Source organism: Mastigoproctus giganteus, chromosome 14 (genome assembly GCF_048544385.1).
Source record: "Mastigoproctus giganteus isolate SK-2022 chromosome 14, ASM4854438v1, whole genome shotgun sequence".
Lineage (NCBI taxonomy): Eukaryota > Metazoa > Arthropoda > Arachnida > Uropygi > Thelyphonidae > Mastigoproctus > Mastigoproctus giganteus.
This window is the reverse complement of record NC_143588.1, coordinates 38,244,478-38,263,772: the sequence shown is the minus strand read 5'-3', so window position 1 is coordinate 38,263,772 and position 19,295 is coordinate 38,244,478. Positions and strand designations below refer to the sequence as shown.

The 19,295-nt window shown below is 36.5% G+C and overlaps 1 protein-coding gene across 9 annotated transcripts in view; it reads right to left on the bottom strand.

The window, feature by feature from the left end:
* LOC150075069 (paired amphipathic helix protein Sin3a-like) overlaps positions 1–19,295 on the bottom strand; it is a 718,000-nt gene that overhangs the window by 80,523 nt on the left and 618,182 nt on the right. For all 9 annotated transcript variants that reach the window (XM_090389145.1, XM_090389146.1, XM_090389142.1 and 6 more), the window contains 2 exons: positions 18,557–18,726; positions 4,920–5,102 (listed from right to left, as the gene is read on the bottom strand). In XM_090389145.1, coding sequence (XP_090245271.1) covers positions 4,920–5,102; positions 18,557–18,726 — 353 coding nt within the window. The remainder of the gene's footprint in view (positions 1–4,919; positions 5,103–18,556; positions 18,727–19,295) is intronic.

Genomic DNA, 19,295 nt, shown 5'->3' with positions numbered 1-19,295 from the left:
AACAGAATGGTACCCAAGAGTAGCTAAAAGAAAACCTGGAAGACAACAGCAGATATGGACAGATGAAATTCAAGAGTTCATGGTTAGTAAATGGATGGCCATTGTATAAAACAGAAGGAACTGGAACATTGCTGGTAAAGCCTTCATCCTGCAGTAGACTGAAAATGGATGATGATGATGGATCTCTAAATAAATTATACACTTGGTGGGGTTTAATAAAACAGTGGAGGAGGAAAGGGATCTGGGAGTTACAATATGGGCAGATATGAAGCTTTCTGAACAGTATAAGCAGACAGCCAGGAAAGTCCATGGTGTCCTAGTGTTGATTTATCAAACATTATCCTGTAAAGATAGGGAGGTCATAATCCCGCTGCATAAGGCAATTGTAAGACTCCATTTGGAATGCTGAAGGAAGACATTGATATTCTTGAAAGGGTCTGAAGATGGGCAATTCAAATTGTTAGATTGGTAAAAGGACGACTGTATAAGAAAATATTGATTATGTGCACTAAAAGCTTGGCAACCAGGCACATCAGAGGAATTAGTAAAATGAATTAAAGAGGAATTTTCACTGTTATAAAGAATTCCAGAACTAGGAGCCATAAATTCAAATTACAGAGATGAGCGCTTTAGATTAAATTTTAGGAAGTTTTCTTTTAGCCAGCAAGTCTTTGATTGCTGGAACACGTGCCCTCACAGACAGTTGAAGCTGACAGTATGAATAAACTCAAAGGTCAACTGGATAATTACCTGTATGAGATGGGATGCATATAATTTGTATTTTCCTATCTACTAGGTGTTTTTTTTGTGCCAGAGCAGCAAAAGCAAATTGCATTTAGACCATCATTTTTGCCAATGCATACTATAAATTCTTATGTGTTTTATATTCTTCCTTTTCTATTTTGATCGACTTGCCTTGACAGAGATTCCCCCCCCCCCCCAGTTGTTGGCGCATCCACTTCTGTGGCCATAATGCACCTCCCAAGGTTTTTGCACTACACTGATCTAAGCCCGAGGCGGAATTCAAACCCATGACCTTTGAGTTGCCAGGCAGGCACTTTACCCACCCGGCTAGCCCGGTCAGCCTGGACAGAGATGTATGAAAATGTTATGGCCCCAATGAATCATCATAGTTGCAGTCCCCTGACGAAATGATGTTCCACTTTACCTTTCCTCCCAGCACTGATATTCAAATTATTAATACTCATTCTAGGCCTTATATAAAAATGATTGATGGTAATTAGTACTGTATGAATTAATGCTGGTAATTAGTACAGTATATTATTTGTATGCCTCTATAATTTTAATATTATATTAAACATTTTATTTTAATTTGTGGTATATTTCCCCTCTTCTTTAGAAGCTATCCATTATATTTTACCATTATGTAAAACTGGTATGGGGTTCACAGAAACAGGTTAGTGTTGCTAATTACTTTTACTTGCATATATAGGTGCTGGAACCTGTTGAATGCCTATCAATGTATAGGCAATAATTAGTACTTATTTATTTAATTTTATTTCATGCCTTTAGATATGTCTTGGCCTTCAATTAACAGCTCACTTTTATACAGTATGGCATTAGCTACTGGCTGATGATACCCAAGGCGCCTCTGTAGCCAGGTGGGAAGGAGCAGCAGCGTGCTTCTTGATTAGACCAGGGTTCGAGCCCGTGACCACCAAATACGGAGGATATGGAAAGGTCAGGGAATGACCACCGCATAGCCCTGGAGCAATATGGCCTTAGTTGCTAATGCTCCTAAAAACCAAATAACAACAACTAATGATACCCAAGTACTATTCAACCAATAACGTATGCTGTACTGTGTAAAATTCATAACAACAGCATTTCAATAAAATTGAACAAATATATATTGCAATCGCATAGTGTTTAATTAAACAATGGCATTAGAGATTGTTAACAGGAAAATTTTATAAAAAAAATTATTATACTAATAACGCGCGCGCACGCGCACACACGCACACACACACACACGCGCGCGCACACACACACACACACACACACACACACACACACACACACACACACACACACACACACACACACACACACACACACACACACACACACACACACAATATGTATGTTTATCTACTGTATTAATCAATCATTAGCATTTTTCATATTCTTTCAGCTTTTAAAATTGTAATTTCTTACATTTCTGCTTTTATTTTTCCCCGTGTTCTTTTAGGCTGGTCTGCACAATGAACACTTCAGCTTAATATTTTGGCATTAGAATTTCTTTTATATTATTTTATACACTGTCCAGTCAAAACAGTATGACCACCTTGATGTTTTAGCAATCAGCTGTTTGTCCCCACATGGTGGCACACAATCCATACCAAGTACCTGACTGATGGAGGCAATGGATGTAGTGCGATGAGCTTCAAAAAAGGGATGATTATCGGGTACGGGTTGAATGATGGCAGTATTATGGAAACTGCAAATCTTGTGGGCTGTTCAAGGAGTGAAAGCATTCCAAGAGTGGACAGATTGTGAATAGAGCAGTTGCCAGGCTAATGGCAGGTGCACATGCCTTATTAATGGTCATGGTGAGAAAAAGCTGCTGTCATGTCAAGCTGATGGATAGAAAATGGTGGAATGGCTGACCATGGATGTTAATCAGGGGATGACCAGTGGTCTTTCCATGATCCAATGACTTCCCCCATATGAGTGCCCAGTAGAGCTACCCATACTTATGGCAACTGATTGCCAACGACATTGAAAGTTTGCATCTGAACAGCATCACTGGACCACTGATAACTGGAAAAAAGTTGCTCTTTCTGACGAATGACATTTCCTATGCTGTGTGGATGATGGATGGAGAGTAAGGTAACAAACTGCAAAGAAGAATCACTCTGATGTCCTGGTGAAACAAGAATGCCAGAAACAGGCAAGTGGTGGCACTGTTTTGGCATTGCGTATGTTTTCCTGGGAATCTCTTAGAGCTGTCATACCCTTTAATAACATTGAATGCTAAAACACCCGGGATTACATACATTAACAAATCTGGTGTTTTGATTTCCCCCCTACAGATCTATGGGAGACAATCTTGGAAACATGGTATAACATACCTCCCTCAGAGGCCTCATAGTCACGCTTTGCATGTTATTATTATTATTATTATTAGCCATATGGTACAAGGAAGCCTGAGGCTTATGCTGCACCAGCCAAAAAAAAAAAAAAAAAAAAAAAAAATCACAAGTTATCCTGAGAGAGAGAAATAGAAAGGAATCACCAAGAAAGAGAAGAATGATGATATCCAGCTCAGGACCCTGGATTTGCCAAGCCCATATTCCCCAGATGTGAACCCCTGGGGTTAAAATATTCATAGAATAGTGGAGGTGTCGGGGATTGAACCCGGGCCTTTCATATGCAAAGCGAATGCTCTGCACCCCCATTGCAGTGGTATTGGTAACAAGAGAAAAAAAATACCCACTATCTGGTATCATAATGTTTTGACTGGACATATTTTGTTTGTTTGTTTGTGTGTGGGTGTGTTTATATGTGAGGTAAATTAATTAAGAAGTCTGCTGAAAAGTGCAAATATGGATTTGAAAATTACACAAAATGTCAAAACCAATTAGAGAAGGATAGCAGAAATTGGAGATGTTAAAGGTGTTTTTTTTTTTTTTTTTTTGGTAGTTGTTGGCGCATCAGCATCTGTGGCCATAGTGCACCTCCCACGGTTTTTGCAGTACTTTGATCCAAGCCCGAGGCGGGATTCGAACCCGCGACCTTTGGGTTGCCAGGCAGGCACTTTACCCACCTGGCTAGCCCGGTCGGCATTAAAGGTGTGAGAAAGAATGTGAATATCTTATATGATATAATGAATTAAGCAAAATTATAGGCTGAATTGGATAGCCATTAGAGAGATGGTTAGTAGAGCTATTAGTGCGATACAACATTCCTACTGTCCCTAATCTTTCACTATCTTCACCTTTTTTTATCTACACTTTCATCCCTTTCCTTTCCTTGATTTACTCCCTTGCCTTATACCATTTGCTTGCACTAACTTCTTATACATACTCTCCCCAAATTTATTCTAAATCATATCATTCACTTGTAACCACCTATTTTTGCATCTAAGTTACACTGTAAGCACTTTTAATTTTATTACTATTTTGTTTCTTAATTTAATTTCATTTATTTTGTTCTACAAAATACACTGCATTGGGACTATCTTGTCCATATTTTTGTGAAAGTTCTACTGCTTTACTCCCTCCCAACCCCAATTTGATTTCACTTAGTTTTATTCTTAAATTTGCTTTTCTTCTGCAAATATGGACAAGTATAGAAACACAGTCTTTGATTCATGAGCATTTGTAGTCTCCTGATGAAATGCCTGATTACGTAACAAAATTAATTTTTTAGCTAACATCAGATTTTAATTTTATAAATTTCTACCCATTTCTTGGACTTATAACCAAAATTGTCTACCTATATCTGATGCTTGCTATAACTACATATATTAATTTAATACTCTTTTGCTTTACAGTTCCCTTCTCTCTAATTGGCTATCCAATTCAGCCTATTTTTATTTTTTTAAATTCATTATATCATAATGAATTAAAATTCACATTCTTTCTCTCTTTCTCACACCTTTAACATCTCCAATTTCTGCTATTCTTCTCCTATTAGTTTTGGCATTTTGTCTAATTTATGTGCACTTCTTTGCACTGTCTTCACATTTTTCAACAGACTTATTAATTTTACCTCACATATATAAACTTTTCTATCCTTTGCACACTAAGGTGCAATTCTCATATTATTTTTATCTCTCCATTACCACTTAACTTTTCACCCAATTTTTATACTTATTACACACACATATATAGATAGAGAGTTCATTTTTAAACAGCAAGCTTACCAAGATAGTTAAAGATTTAATAGCTCACCAGTATTATTTTGAAGCAATTTTCATCACTGAACATCTGTTCAACTCTCTTCTGGTACGCCATTTCAGAACTACTCCGGAAAGAAGCAGTAGCACAAGAACCACCTGCTGCCCCATTTTTAAGCTCATCAAGATATGTAGCTGTACAGAAAGTACATGAATCATCACCAACAATATGGTGCAACTAAAAAAAACAAAAAAAAAAAAAAACAAAAAAAAAAAAAACAAAAACAAAGAAACAAAATTCAAGGATTAGAAATGGAGTAAATTAAATGACCATAGTCTCAATTCATTATAAACCAAAAGAATTTTAACATTTCAGCAAGTTTTGGTTTTAACAAAATTCAATCTGTTTTACTGCATGAAGTGTGAATTGTCATTTATGGATAAATTACCATATTTCAGCACTGTTGAGCCAAAACATTATGACCACCTACCTAATAGGATGTTAGTCCTCCGCATGCAGCCAAAACAGCTTGTACCTGGCGAGGCATGGATGCTACAAGATTTCTAAATGTGTCTTGTAGTATCTGGTACCAACATGTAATCGGCAGATCCATTAACTCCTGTAAGGTCCATGGTTAAGATACCGTTCCAACACAAACCACAGATGCTCGATGGGATTGATGTTTGGGGAATTTGGAGGCCAGGGCAATACCTGGAAGTCTGCCTCATGTTCTGCGAACCAGTCTCAAATAATCTGGGTGGTGTGGCATGGTGCATTATCCTGCTGAAATACGTCACAGCCAGAGGGGAAGACCGTTGCCACGAAAGAGTATACCTGGTCAGCAATGATGTTTAGGTAGGTGATAGATGTCAGCGTGCCCGGCACATGGATGACTGGACCCAGGGTATCCCAGCAGAACATTACCCAAAGCATGACACTGCCACCACCTGCTTGTTTTCGTTCCACAGTGCATCCAGGCGCCATCACTTCCCCAGGTAAACAACACACATGCACCTGGCTATCCACATCGTGCAACAGGAAACATGATTCACTGGACCAGACGACCTTCCAATCACTCAAGGTCCAGTTTCGATGCCCACGTGCCGATTGTAACTGGACCTTGAGTGATTGGAAGGTCCAGTTTCGATGCTCGCGTGCCCATTGTAGGTGCTGTCACGGTGAACCGTGATTAGCATGGGCACTCGGAGCAGCCTGTGGCTACGCAGCCCCATTTTCAGCAGGGTTCGATGTACTGTGTGTTGTGACACGTTATTCCCGTCACCAGCATTCGAATTACCGGCTAGTTGCACCACAGTTACCCTTCTGTTGCCACATACCATACGGGAGAGCCTTTCCTCACCTCGAGCATTGATGAGGCGTGGTCATCCAACACCTCGGCAGCGGATCGTGGGTTCCCCCTCCTCGGACCACTTTCGGTAGGTACTAACTGTGGCTGACCATGAGCACACCCCCACCAGCCATGCCGTTTCGGATATGCTCTGACCCAGTCAGCTGGCCATTAAAATTTGGCCTTTGTCAAACTCGCTTAACTCCGCTGCCTTTCCCATCTGAAGAACAAGAGTAACACTGATTAAAGGAGCACAGTATCAGATGTTATTTATACTATGTCCTGACCCACGCCGTGGTTCACCTACAGTTGCTTCGATTTGCATAACGACTCGCTGGTCATAATATTTTGGCTCATCAGTGTATATACATATTAATTTTTACAAATATAGGCTTATTTGACACACAGAGTAGCACATACAGAGCAAATACATAATAATATTAATAATCTAATAATGAATCATGTGCTTGGTATATGGCAGGGTTCTTATTTTGTTTTTCATTTAGTAGAAAATTGGCATGTTTTCTGTGATTCATTTGTGCCCTTTTACAGTTGTATAGTGTTTTATGATGTTTTAATCTTAATTACAGAAGACTCTCGATTTTCTGGGATAGATGGTAAAAAAAAAATTCCTGGATAATCGATTTCCAGGTTAATCCAAAAATACACTAAATCCCCGACATACGTAGGTGATACGTTCCAGGAATTCTTACGTAGTCGAGTTTTACGTAACTCGGGAATGGCAAATAAATATTGCTACCATATCCCTGATATGCCAAAATTTTAAAACCACATAACATCCTCAGAAGGAAAATAGTTATAATATATTTTTAATTAGTTAAATTAAAAACTTTATCTGGGGACAGCAGTGAAGTAGCCTGAGTGGCACATAAGAAAAGAAACCATAAAAGGAAGAAAAAATTCACATGATTTTGTACTGTCTTTTGTCTATGGTGTTTTTACACCGATATTATATAGTTTTTGTGCTGCAAAAACCGATTTGTATTTTATAGCCTTGGTTATCATAGTTGACTTCACTGGTGCTGATCGTCTCACTGCTTCTCGTATTCTGTCTTTCTCCGTTATTGTGTTCACCGTTGCCACTGACAAATCTGAATTCCACGCGATACTTGTTAATGTTTGGCCATTTTCACACATCATTATTCTTTTAATTTTCTGATCCAACTCGATCGCTTTCCTTTTCTTGATAGATTTACCAGTACTGGTGTCACTTATTCTCTTAGTCGGTACCATGATAACAGTCAAAATTAAATTTTATGAAAAGAACTTCACAGGGTCAAGGCGGAAACTCACTATTATCACCCCACTCGAGTTCATATTTTACTATAGCACATTGCTGGAGGTCACTGCCATAAAACAACAAAAACAATTTGCACTTTCCGGGTTATCCAGCTTTTCTGTTCATGCATCTAATTAAAAACTGGTAGTAAACTCAATATTATTGCATTTGCGATGATACTGATAGCTGGAATTCTGTTAGTTATTACATTATGATGAAATGTGTGTCCATTTTATGGTGAAACATTTTATCACTGAAATTTTCAGTGATAAAAAATATAAATAGCGTAACGTAAGTTCAAAGCTACATAATTCGGAGACTTACTGTATCGAAAAATGTTCAGCAATCGACATAAAAAGTATGCCGATAGATGAGAAACGAAAAAATTCACTACGCACTACTTGCGTTTCCAATACACGAGTAGTGCGTTTTGGACATGCATTTATTTTTTTACGATGTCGATTTTAAATTGAATAGCTTCCCTTTATTTTTTACAATTTTGCGCATGGTTTGGTCACCAACATTATTATGGTTTATTAGAGATTTAACGGATGCACTGTTTTCAAACTTTTGAATAATTTCAAGTTTTTGTTTAATTGAAAGCACAACTCTTGCATTTGCCCATCATTTTTGCAATTTCTAAAAAAAAAAAAAAACCCCACACACTATACAAAAAAAAATTCCGACATTCCTAACATAAATAACGAAACAAAATTTGTCCTTTTGCAGTGCGAGAGAATGCAACAATCGACGTGATACACTAAAACAAACTAAACATTTGGTCTCTTTTTTTTGAGGGGTGGGTGTGAAAGACAGCAGGGGTTGCAAGATAATAGGCACACAAATCTCCCAATGCTGCTTCTTGTCCGTTGGTTACGACTTTGCTGCAAAACATCTGTTTATACCTATTCTAGTTATTACTTGAATTTTATGATTTCTGGTTGATTTTTTATTTATTTATTTATTTTTTTATCTGAAATCTTGAAGTGTCCGGGTTAATCCAATCCTAGTAAATTGAGAGTCTGCTGTATTTTTCTCAGAAAAAAGAATAAAAGGAAATAAATAAAATGAAGGTTGTGTACAGTTCCGCTAAAAATGAACATATTTTAAGTAATAGTTATTTAATCTCAATTTTTCTGACTTTTTTTTGTAGTTGTTACTGCACTGCTTCAAATATATCATTGCCAGGTGACAATGATGTATATTTTTAAGAATGAAATTCAGTCTATCCATTTGTAGCATAACATGGATGAACTGAATTCTATTCTTTAAAATTCAAAAATTATCAATATTTTTATATCATGTACTTGTTGCTTTTACTCCCCACTTAAGAAATTCCGACACAAGTTCGAATGCATCATACTATTATTTGAACAAAAAACAAAATAAAACACATTTAAAACAAAGAAAATTATCACATGAAATATGTAAAAGAGTGAATATTATTTACTTTGCAGCAAGAAAAGTAAGATAACCAAAAATTTAAATAGCATAGAACAGGAATAGATAAAGAAGTATATCTCAATTCTTGTCAGGGGCTTTATCTTGTTAGGGGCCACTTAAAACTTCAGTGAATAGAAAAATTCAAAGTAGTTAGCACTTCAATAACCCCCTTAACACAAAAAAGAGCTGGACTAAATGGCTGTAGTTCTATGCTATGAGAATTTTGATTGCACAACACTTAGTGAATTGAGAACTAAATGAAGTTTTGAACACCATTGGATAGCACAATCTTAATGCTGTTGCTGGACTAGTTTTTTTTTTTTTTTTGCACGATTATGGTGCTACTCTGGTCAAATTGTATCAGTTCCTGCGTAAAGGCAAGTATGTTATTAAAATTGGCTTAAAAGGGCATGTATTAGTATTAGCAATGGCCACATGGTGCAAGAAAGCTTGTGACTTATGCTGCACCAGCCAAAAAAATAAAAAAATAATAATAATAAAAAAAAAATAATAATAAAATAACAAAAAATAAATAAAATAGAAATAATAACAAGAAGAAGATTAAAAATAAATAAATAATAATAATTAATAAGAGAAAAGGAAATGGATTTACTGAATAATCACTGAATTATGACCTAATACAGCGTTGGCTACCAACATGGTATTAGGTAGTCAAATGATCATGGATAACAGCCACTATCTGCATATGCACCAACTGCACTAGATGTCTGAAGAGGTCTGTATGCTGGAACTCTGCTGCTAACAAACTTCCAGCATACTTGTTTCCAGACCTAGAGTATACAAAGGGTACTAGGAAAGTTTTGCAATACAGCTTTGTTTATTTAATTTTTTCAAAGTAATTTCCTCTACATTCAATACACCTCTCCATCCTCCGAAACCAATCTTTAAACCAGTTCTGCCAAATTTCACTAGGGAGTAAAGCACACTCGTTGTCCCAAGCCCGTAGAAGGTCCTCATCACTGGAAAACCGCCTCCCTTTTAGCTTCATTTTCACATGCGGGAACAGTGCAAAGTCGCAGGGAGCAAGGTCTGGACTGTAGGGAGGGTGCTCGAGAAGTTTCAGTCCTGTCGTGGTCAAATATTCGGTGCAGGCTTTGGCGCGGTGAACTGGAGCATTATCGTGATGGAGGTACCAGGTGTCCATTCTTGACTTTGGCCACAGGTTCTTCATAGATCCAATGACTTTAGGCAGGCATTGTTCAGTATACCACTTAGCTGTGACTGTCTTCTGCGTGTCCAAAATGACACGTTCCACAATTCCACTCGATTTGAAAAATACAGCTATCATTTTCTTCTTTACAGATCGGGATTTTCTGACAATCACGGGTGTGTTGTCATCATCAAAGACCCAAACTTTGTTTTGAGCCTTGGTCAGCAGATCGTAATAGTACAGCCAAGTCTCGTCACCTGTCACGATGTTGTTCACATACCGAGATTGTCCCTTATCAAACTTTTTTAACATCTCCCGGCACCAAGTCACACGTCGTGTCATCTGCTCTTCAGTCAGTTGATGCGGCACCCAGAGAGAACAAAGTTTCTTCACGTGCAAATGATCTTGCAGAATCGAACGAATTGCTGGTGCATTTAGGCCCAAAGTATCCTCTATCTGTTGGTAGGTCACTCGCCTGTTTTCGTCAAGCATTTTCCTCACAGAAGTAACGTTTTCCTCCGTAACTGACGTTCGTGGCCTTCCCGGCCTCTCAGAATCCTCCAGAGTGAAATTTCCCCTTTGGAATTCTCTATACCACCTGAATATCGTTGTACGATGTGGACAATCATCATCTAGTGCAAGAGTCATTTCTTCTAAGCACTGGTCTATGGTTAAACCACGCACGAAATTATACCGCAAAACTGTCCTTATCTCATTTCGTGACCACGATGCCATCGCAAGCACTTTACACTCTCACTACTAATGAATAACTGAGCCCATCGACTTGGCGCGGCGGCTACTATGCACGTATGAACATGTCTCAACATGCAGCAACAAGCAGCTTCCTGTGATTCATTGTTGCGTCATATTGCAAAACTTTCCTAGTACCCTTTGTACAACCAGTGTAGTGTTGACACCATTCACCATCAATGGTGAGGAGAGGATGTCTCCTGGGTTGTCTTATATAGAACCCCATACATTTGTGTGTGGTGCATCATCATTTGGGATATTGTTCTTACATTCCCCATTTTGTATGTTAAGTGTCACATAGTAACCTTCCATTCAGCCTGTATGATGCATTGCACCCTTCACTCACCACGAACATCCACCTTGTATAATCTTTTATGGTTCTGTGAGCAGGAGGTGGTTTGACCCAATTGATACCATTCTTTGTACACCTTAACCACAGTGCGCCATGAGCAACCGACTAGATGTGAAGTTTCCAATATGGAAGCACTTGATGCATGAGCTCTCACAATTATGCCCTTTTGTAACTTCATGATATCTTTACTACATCCCCTAACTGCTACTTTAGCACTCTAAATTGTACAATCAGATGCAACTTATCATTTCTCTAGTGTACGAAGCTCGGCTTTTTATACTGTGTGCTATGCGGAATTGTCCATTACAGACGTAGTGGTCATAATTCAGTGATCATGAGTGAATAATATAATTTCTGATAATTGAAAAACTGAGTAAGATTGGAGCACTCTCAGTAACATGACCGAGCGGTAGAGATGGATCCGAAGGATGCAGATCTGGCAGGTTGATAATGAGTAATGATGACGATTTGCTGTTTTGTCACATTGGCAACCTGCGCCATGATGTGAAGTTCAAGTTTAAGACAATAAAGTCATAAATGACTTACAAATGTCACCAGTCAAAAATATATAAAGAGTAAACATTAATAAAAATAGACAACAAGGTAAAAATATGTATACGTATACAAGTATATAATTTAAAAATAAAAATTATACAATGGTACATATTTCAATTTTTTTTTTAAATTTAAAAATTTCTGAAAAATTGTCACATAAAATTTGACGAAGTGTATAATGGTCAGTCAGACAGTTAAAAGCAGTACAAAAAATGTCGGGAACAAAAATTCAGGACCTTCAATAAGAACGTGCATAACAGTTAAAATGGTGTCGCAATACTTGCACCTGGAGGTTTGTCCTCAGCAGAAAAGAATATGTTTGATGACTGTGCCCTACGTGGAGTCGAGCATGAACAAATTCCTTTTTGTAATTCCTGGGCAGACCAGACCACCATCATTTGAGCTGGCTTAATCTGATGTAATTTATTTGTAGTTTGTCCATTCCACGAGTCGATTATTGGCAGTATAACTTATTGTACATCATTTGCCTGTAGTTTGTATAAAGGAACTGACAGACTAAGAATATATGTGGAAGTGCTGATTTTGTTGTGATATCGGCCAAATCATTTCCCCTAATCCCAATGTATATAGGGATCTAGCAGAAGCAGATATTAAATTCATGTTCAGAGAGAGAGAGAGAGAGAGAGAGAATGTATCTTCTGCTGAACCTAAGACCAAAATGGGCAGTGTATCTCTTTGCTGATAAAGCCTGATGTACTTAAGGAAATCTGCAGATATAAAATAGTAATGAGTGCTTATGTGATTCAACGCAACCTCTACGCATCCAGAATAGTCTGCAGTTAGACAGAAAGTGGCAAATCAAAAATTAGAAGAAATGATATTTCCAAGATGATTTCCCTAAAACAAGGCAACACCTAGTGTCTGTGTTCTTCAATGTGGAAAAAGCATATGACACAACATGGAGATCTGCTATTTTAAAAGACCTTTGTAGTCATGGCCTTAGAGGTCACCTCATTTTTCCCAAGTCAGAATAGAGCTGCAGTTAGACAGGTGGTGTATCAAAACTGACTCAGTACTTAAGGGAGACAATGCAGGATGGAATGCATTACCATAGTGACAGGGCAACCTCTTCTACCATAATATGTAAATATTAGAGTAGGTTTTGGATACAGCAAAACTCAGTTGGCAAATACTGTGGCTCAAAAATGGATGTCCACAAGGTCTAGTCTGGCAGGGATTTGAGTTAAAGTAAACCGTAGACACATCTATTTTTGTCAAAGCAATAAAAACAGATCATTTGCTTCCACATAGAGACTCTACACATGAGATATTTAAAATGCGCCAGTAGGAATATGGGTAGCCTGATGGTGGTGGATGGGATCACCAAAGTACATCTTAGGCAGATGTGTATACCTGGCACACACAATCTACTTTGATGGCACAAGTGCATGATACAAATGGAGTAACGTTCATCAGTATTTCTCTCTCTCTGTGCTCTCTCCTCTATCCCTAGAGAGAGAAGGAAGGATGTTCAAATGTGTTGTGCACTTTATACACAGTTAATGGATGTGCTGCAAAAATGTTGACTTTTTATCAAAGATGAGCCCCAAAAATCTGATCTAAGGTACTACTGGAATAGCATTATGGATGAAGGATGAAATTTATGCTTACAACAAAAATGTACACAATTAGTCTTTTGCAGTGATTAGTCTTTTGCAGAGAACCTGAAGCCATTATCCAGTGCCCAGGAGGCAAATTGATCAATGGCTTGTTGTCTTTCAATAACCCTCATGTTTTACGAATGGGAAAATATGTTTAAATTATAGAGCAGGGTTGAGCCTGCAAAGGTGTGTAATCCGACCTGCGGTTGTTTTCGAAATATAATAAAATTTCAAAATTTAATATAATAAAAGGTTCCACTGAAGAATATATCATAAAATTATGTTTATCGTAATTTTTAATATATTTGCTGTTATTAAATTGTTTTTAACATTCTGATTGCACGACATCTAATGAATCATTTGAATTTGTGCCATATATCACAACTCAAGTAAGCAGGCATAGACTTGCATGCAGTCAGTAATGGTTCCTGGACTCTTGGCTTTGCAGAATATTATTATTATTATTAAATCAGTTTATTATAGCAAATGTTTGCTTTTGCCTCTTTTACACAGCTGACCGGCTAGAAAGGTGTACAAAAATGCAAGAATTTAATATAACAAAAGGGCCCACTGAAGGATATATCATAAAATTATGCTTATTGTAATTTTTATTATATTTGCTGTTATTAAATTGTTTTTAACATTTAACAGAAGGAGGCACACTTCCTCCTCTTGGCATTTACAATATTTACATAAGTGCAATTATTCACAATATTAAGAGAGGAAATTGTTTACAGTATCCTACTAAAGTAGATGTTCAACAGTGATTTTATGTTACAGGATTATTACGTCTTAATTATAGTACTGCATACCATTCCACCTTCTTTATCTGAGTAATTTCATCAAGGATACTCCCATTCTATAGTTGAAGTAAGCTGTGCACTTCAAAGAGGATCTTCACTTTGTACTGCTTGCTGCTTTTAGGGTATTTCACAGTGTCCATTGCTAATGAATTATTGCAATAATGTAATAATGTGATTGCAGTGCAAGTGTATGGTGTGTTTCAGAGGGAAATGTCAGTGAATAATTGACGGATAAAAGTAAATAATTTGGAGAGGATTTACCATTTTATTTTTATGAAGCTATTGATTGAAACCTAGTGCATAATTTAAAATCTAATTTTAAATCAAAAAATCAAATTTTTGTAATTTTATCTTGAATTTGTATTTGATTTTTCTTATTAATAAAATTAATTGTATGTATGTATGAGTATCTATAAATATTAAATTATGAATCAACAGGGCTTACCTTTATTTTAGATATAGGAAGCTTCTTTTCCAACTCTCCTTGTCCAACTCGCTAATAATAATTCATGGGGAAGGCGATATCAATTTTGCAAGACATTGTCAAAAAGTTAGATTTTGGAGGTCTAAACTGGCTAATAATTAAGGATTGATTTTTTCTTTTTGGTGCTGTGGCAGGAATTTTGAGTTAAATTTAGGGGTCTAATAATTGGATATGGGGTGGGGGTTATTCTCTACATTCCTTAAGTCGGACTAGAACTTTTCGGGGTGTCATGTTCACAGGAAGAGAGCTACTCACAATTAATCCGAAACTTTTGTCTTATGTTGTAGTGTTTGTTCTTCACGCATGCGTATAAGTGACCAATCGTCAGACAATAGGAATGGCCTACGGATATTGACTGAAGTTGCATGTAGTTTCATCTCTAAGGTTTCTGCAATAAGTAGTTTGTAGTAGTTGTGTTGAATATTTATAATTTTAGTTTCCTTAAAGCCGAATGTATGTCGTTCATTTATGGCGTGGAATGAAAGTTCCGATGCATTTGAACAACCCTCCCACATCAAATTGTGAACAACCGATTAATTGTGAATAACCCGCCCGCATCAAATGCATCGGAACTTTCGTTCCATGCCATAAATGAATGACATACATTCGGCTTTAAGGAAACTAAAATTATAAATATTCAACACAACTACTACAAACTACTTATTGCAGAAACCTTAGAGATGAAACCACATGCAACGTCAATCAATATCCGTAGACCATTCCTATTGTCCGACGATTGGTCACTTATACACGTGCGTGAAGAACAAACACTACAACATAAGACAAAAGTTTCGGATTAATTGTGAGTAGCTCTCTTCCTGTGAACATGACACCCCAAAAAGTTCTAGTCCGACTTAAGGAATGTAGAGAATAACCCCCACCCCATATCCAATTATTAGACCCCTAAATTTAACTCAAAATTCCTGCCACAGCACCAAAAAGAAAAAATCGATCCTTAATTATTAGCCAGTTTAGACCTCCAAAATTTAACTTTTTGACAATGTCTTGCAAAATTGATATCACCTTCCCCATGAATTATTAGCGAGTTGGACAAGGAGAGTTGGAAAAGAAGCTTCCTATATCTAAAGTAAAGGTAAGCCCTGTTGATTCATAATATATAGAATATAGGAAATATCGAGCACTTAATAGCTCTCTAGTATCAAATCTATAAATATTAAAATAAATAACATAAAACTGTTTATCACAATTTTTTCATTATACACCATTTTAATAATCCTAAAATAAATCTGAAAATTGTAGAAAGCCTAAAAAACATTTGGCCCACGTGTACCTCACAAACATTTTACTTGGCCCACCATTTAAACAGGTTTCCCACCCCTGTTACAGGATGCTTATTTACGCTTGGAGGAATTTGTTCTGCAATGGTATTAACTTTAATGGAAAAAAGCGTAACATTTAAAACTGATCTTTGAGGCACATTCCCTCCTCTTGGCAGAAGGATCCAGGGAGGATGAAACCTACAAACTTTGAAAGACTGATGGGATAAAAAGTTTCTAATAAAAATGGGGAGGTTACCTAGAGGTCAAGACTACAAAGATCTTTTAAAATAGCACACCTCCAAATTGTGTCATATGTTTTTTCCCTATCAAAGAACATAAGAAAAAAAAAAAAAAAAAAAAAAATGGAAATGTGACTTCTAAGGCCAAGGCTATTTATTATAAAGGTCTTTTAAAATAGCAGATTTTCAAGTTGTGTCGTATGCTTTTTCCATATTGAAGAACACAGACACCAGGTGTTATTGTTTAGGGAAAGCATATTGGAGACATCATCATTTCTTCTAAAATAAGCACAAGCATTTCGTTAAACTCTTGTAACATAAAAGCTTTTGCTCAAATATTTTCCTTTGGCTTTTAGCATATTTACTTAAGAAAATCAATTTATTTAACTAATGTAAATTTCAATAAAATTACTTCCTCCCATAGAGTAAAATGGTAAGAATCCAAATCACATTTTTACCTAATGTAGATCTGTGCAACAGATTTACCAAGACCTGTACACATAGTATACACACACACAACAGATTAAGATATACACTGTTATCACTGAGTTGTGACCACCCCATTCATAATAGCCTGCAATATAAAAAGCCAAATTGCTTCATATGTAGGAGAGGTAATTTGCATTCTGGTTTTGCATTCTGTTCCGGGGTGCTAAAGTAGCAGTTATGGGATGTGGTAAAGATATCAAGGAGTTTCAAAAGTGCATAAATGTGGGAGCTTGTGTGTCGGGTGCTCCCATACCAGAAATTGCATGTCTGATATGGAAGCAATTGACAGAATCATAAAGGATTATGCAGAGTGGATGTTCATGGTAATAAAGGGTGCAGTGCATTGCACGGGTTGAATGGCAGGTTACTGTGCAACACGTGACATCGTAATACATATGGGGTTCCATAAAAGATGACACAAGAGACACCCTCTCTCCTGCTGATATCATTGATGGTGAATGCTGTGGTGTCAACAACACACTGATTGGATACTGGAGGACTGGAAATGAGTGTGCTGGTTGGATGAGTCCAAATACCTGGTGCAACATGTTGACAGATGCCTTTGCGTGTGGTGCAAGCAATACGAGTCCATGTGCATGGTGCCCACTATTCAGACAGATGGCAGTGATTGCTTAATACTGGGCATGTTTTGCTAATGGAACTAGGACCACTGGTGCAAATGGACCGTTTTACTTGTGAGGTCTGCTGGCAGCTTTTAGGAGACCATGTGCACCCTGCATTTTTCTGGGACAGAAATGGGATTGTCCAAGATTGTAACGTGCCATGTCATGAGTCTGCACTGTGCACAATGGTTCGAGGAACACAGCAAAGAAGTCACCCATCTTGATTGTCTCCCAAATTTGCCTGACCTCAATTCAACTGAACACCTATGGGATGTTTTGGAAAGGGAAATGAAATATATGGATATGCAACCGTCATCTATTCTGATAATGTGGAACCCCTTGAAGGCAGCATAGCTGAAAATTCTGAGACATTTTCAGACATTTACTGGAGTCAATGCCGAAGCAAATAGTGGCTGTTATTCACGCGAATGGTGGCCCAACGTGGTATTAGGAAGGTGCTCATAATTCACACCTGGCTGTCAGTTCTTATGCTTCAGGGTACCTATCCGTTCACTGATGATAAGCCAAACAGCTTTGAAACAGTACTGCCTGAGTGGTGGTACTCAACTGAAAATAAGTTACAGTCTTCTCTAATTGGGAAGAATTACTTATTTGAAGTATAAGGAGGACAACTCATTGTGAAGGATTTCACAATAGATGATGTTACAATAATGATGCTAATGTGCAAACTTTGGTTTGTCTAAAAAATTTAACTGTGTAGTAATTCACTGAAATGTCTGTGTTAACATGTGCCTCATGCTATTATTCTGGTAAGAGCAACTTTTTCTTTGTTTAAGAGTAACAATTCTAAGTTAAACTTGCTAAATTACTTATGTAATCATTTATTTTATTATTTTGTTTTGTTGAATTTCTTTCCTGAGGTATTAAACAGGCCTTCTGAGACAACACTGTATATGTATTAAATGCATAGTAAGTACAATAAAAACAAACATGATAAACTTACTTTACTGCTTTCTAAAATTATATTTTCATTTCAGGACTGCCAACTACTTATTTTGCTAGGATTTCAAAACCTACAATCTAGCTTATTAAACATCAATTTTCTACTTATATTTAATAAGTAAGTTACTTCATATACCATATTTTAAGAAAAAGTATGCATCACTGTATTTAAAAAATATGTACAGTTTAATATTTTTTTGTGGTCTGTGGCTTCTACCTCAAATATAAAATTAAACTACGTATTTAATTTCTTAGTTATAAAAACTGACCTGGCGCACAGCATTCTGCACTACTTTATCCAAAGTAAAAGCAATGTATGCATGGATTCCATACATTTCTCTTAAAGTGTCTTCATACTGATTGCTGTCCATATTACCATCAAGTAAGCTTTTTACCATATCCATAAATGAAGGATAATAGTCTTCCACATCAATTTCATCTATATGAACACAAATGTACAATAAAGTAAATTGGAATATAGGTAAGAATAAAGTAAATTTTTCCAATTTCTTAGTGATACGACTACACACAAGGTAGATAAAATTAACACAATAATCTTTATTAATTACACAATTAAAAAATTCAGTGTATAGAGATAAAACTCACCATTATGCAACATCATTTGCAAAAATGTTTAGAATTATTTAAACATTCTTATACTTAAGTAATGCTAAGTAAAAGAAGAATACTTACCTGACACGGTATTTTTATGAAGTTTAATTTAATTTAATTAATGTAGATAATAAATAGGGTTCGGATTTTTATGACCTTAAAAATGTCAAAACATGATGAAAATATGTTATTAAATCTAACCAAATATGACCTTAAATATGACGAAATTATTTACCTTTATATACCGTATAAATGATATTTACTTTTTTTTTATTCTTTTAAAGTTGTGCGACTTGTTATACAAATTTCTAACAAGTAATATAATGAAAATATCACAATTTGCAAGTTTTTTTTTTTTTTTGAAATATAAACATTAAAATAATTTTATTTAAACAT